We start from the raw sequence: 3,136 nt of genomic DNA on the forward strand, positions 1-3,136 counted from the left end.
TTAAATTTTTGTAATTGTTAATTATTTTTAGTTATTTTTCGATATTTAATAACATTAAAAATATATATTATTTGAAAAATTTGTGTTTTTTTTTTACTAATTTATTATTATATTATTTTTATTGTTATGCATGATATTTATCAAAAAAATGTAAATAATATGAATTCGAATATAGAATTTAACAAATATTTTTTTATGAAAAAAAATAAAGATATTTAACTTTTTTAATATTTGTATAATAAATATATTTTTAAATTAAACTAAATTATATAAAAATTAAATTTTATAACAAAATTCTTATATTCTATAAATTTAATTTAAGAAAATAATAATAATTTATTTGAGTTTATCAAAGTATTTAAAAAATAAATTAAATTTTATTATAAAATAATCATATAAATAAAATAAAATAAAATAAAATAATATATACAAATATATATATATATATATATATATATATATATATATATATATATGTTTTATAATTTTTTTTTTATTATTATTTTATTTATCTGATCTTAATTAGCATAATAATTAATCAAAAAAAAAGATATAATTAAAATATTATTTTAAAAAATAATTATTTATTCAATAACAAAAAAAATGAGTAATATGGTAAAAAAATATATATAAAATATAATAATAATTATTTCTATTAAAGTTTGATTTATCAGTTACTACCTTTAATTAAGACGGTAGAATTCTTTAAGTTACATATGCTTAAACAGCAGTAGATTAAAGCGAGTACTTATAATCATAAAAAAATACTTATAGAAAATAAAAATTTATATAAAAAAATAAACTAGAACTATTATTGGAGTAAAATGTTCTGATGGAGTAATTTTAGGGGCTGAAAAGCAATTATTTACAAATTTATTAGTCGAAGATACAAATAAAAGAGTATATAACATTGAAAATAGTATTGGAATGGTAATAATTAATACATATATTTAAATTTTAAAATAAATTATAAAATAAGGTAATTGGAGGTAGAATTCCAGATGGAAGAAATTGTGTAAGTAGAGCAAGAAAAGAAGCTTAGGAATATTAAAAATATTTTGAAGTTCCGATTTCAGGAAAAGTATTTTACTATTTTTAATTTATAAACAAATAAATATTATAATTATAAGATACTTGCTGATAGAATTAGTTAATATATTCATGCACATACACTTTATGGATATTATAGACCTTTTGGAACTGCTGTTATTGTATCTTCATATGATCATATAGATGGATTTTAATTACACATGAGCGATCCTTCTGGTTTAAATTATGTAATAAAAATAAATAAATAAATATATTTATAAATATTTATATTGTATTTATTAATATAAAAATAATTATATATTTTAAAAAGGCTTATCATGCATGCGCTTAAGGAAAAGGAAAATAAACTGCAAAAGCTGAATTTGAAAAAAGAAATTTCTCTACATTAACATGTAGATAAGCAATGCCTTATATATTAAAAATGTATAAATTAAATATATTATAATAATAAACATATATTATTTTATAAAAAATAAATAGATTAAATCTAACACATGAAGATGTTAAAGAAAAAAAATATTTATATGAAATTAGTTGGATTTGTTAAGAAAGCAATTTCTAACATAAATTGATACCTAAAGATTTAAGGGTTAATATTTTTTTTTTTAAAATATATATATATATATATATATATATATATATATATATATTATTTATATATATATAATATTTATAATAATTATTAGGAATAATCTGAAAGATAAGCTTTGGAAATGATTGATGATGATGAATAAGCTGATTGATTATAAATAAAAAATGTTTTTTTATCTAAATTCATATATTTATAAAATATTTTATTTATATTAATATTTTATATTTTATTATTATTATTTTTAATTATAAATTTAATAAATTATATTTTTTTTTTTATTTAATAATTTTTAATTTAAAAATAATATAATATTTTTTTAAAACTTAAACGAAATAAAAATAAATATTATGAATTATAATTTATTTATTTTGATAATTCTATTAATGGTTACTAATGTTTATGCATATCCTCTTACAACTTTAGTAGAGTCTTTATCTACAATAATTATGTTTTTAGTTTTAACAATATTTATTTTTGCGGGATTAGGATATTATGCAAGATAAAAAAATTATATAGAAACTAAATAATAATAATATTCATTTTATAATTGATAAATTTAAAAATAAAGTTTTAATATTTAAATTAAAATCATTATTATATATTTTTATGTATTGTTTAAAATTTTAAATAATGCGTTTGAATATATATTTATTAAAATAAGATTTTTCATGCATATATAATTTATGTATATTTGTATATATATAATATTATATATATATTATAGATATATATTTATATTTATTTTTAATATTTTCGAATTTTTTTTTTACATATATTAATTAATTTTTTATTTGTAATGATTATATATAGTATTTTATTATTTTCTAAATATGTTTTGGAAATATAGTATTTTTAAATTTTTAAAGAAAATAATAAATTTTTTATTTACATTATTTATTATTAATTTATTTTTTTAAACAATATTCTTTATACATCATTTTTAATTAATATTTTTTTTTTCATTATTTTATTATTATTTATTCTATAATAATTTATAATATTTTCTTGATTTAGATAATATATTTTTCAAATTTATTAATTCAAAAAATAGGTAAAAGTATTTTTTTAATAAGGATATCGGTTATTTAACTATTAATTAAATATTATTTAATATTTATAATTTTTTTTAGAATAATATATTTAGAAAAAAATTGAATATTCAATTATTTATTTAATATATTTAAAATTTATATTTATAAAAATAAAAAAATAAAATTTATATATTTAAATAAATCTAATATTTAAATAATTTAATTATGATAAATTAAAATATATATTAAAATAAAAGCTACATAAATTTATATTAATAATTATATAATAATACATTAATCATAAAATGAATAAACATATTAAAAAAATTTATATTTAATAAAATATTATAATATAAAAACTTATAATAATAAAATAATAATATTAAAAAATTTAAATAAAAACTATAGTAAAAAAAAATCAATAAATTTGGTGAAAAAAAAATAAATGTTTATTATAATCATC

General features: G+C 12.4%; 1 protein-coding gene across 1 annotated transcript, besides 10 other annotated features; it reads left to right on the forward strand. All coding sequences in view use genetic code 6, as the record gives it.

The window, feature by feature from the left end:
- Window positions 1-382: 382 nt before the first annotated feature.
- Window positions 383-423: a microsatellite.
- Window positions 423-476: a microsatellite.
- Window positions 477-603: 127 nt separating this feature from the next.
- IMG5_066240 (proteasome subunit alpha type 3, putative) lies at window positions 604-1,901 on the forward strand (the record flags this gene model as incomplete). The annotated part of the gene is made up of 8 exons (XM_004036876.1): window positions 604-615; window positions 662-744; window positions 807-930; window positions 980-1,081; window positions 1,131-1,277; window positions 1,361-1,473; window positions 1,531-1,639; window positions 1,737-1,901. 8 exons carry the CDS (start codon window positions 604-606, stop codon window positions 1,791-1,793), a joined length of 747 nt encoding a protein of 248 aa, XP_004036924.1. The 3' UTR covers window positions 1,794-1,901.
- Window positions 1,661-1,725: a microsatellite.
- Window positions 1,661-1,734: a microsatellite.
- Window positions 1,830-1,865: a microsatellite.
- Window positions 1,830-1,879: a microsatellite.
- A 413-nt stretch (window positions 1,902-2,314) lies between the features above and the next one.
- Window positions 2,315-2,380: a microsatellite.
- Window positions 2,315-2,395: a microsatellite.
- Window positions 2,396-2,988: 593 nt separating this feature from the next.
- Window positions 2,989-3,067: a microsatellite.
- Window positions 3,012-3,098: a microsatellite.
- The last annotated feature ends 38 nt before the right edge of the window (window positions 3,099-3,136 follow it).

The sequence above is a fragment of the Ichthyophthirius multifiliis genome (genome assembly GCF_000220395.1).
Source record: "Ichthyophthirius multifiliis unplaced genomic scaffold scaff_1120509250330, whole genome shotgun sequence".
Lineage (NCBI taxonomy): Eukaryota > Ciliophora > Oligohymenophorea > Hymenostomatida > Ichthyophthirius > Ichthyophthirius multifiliis.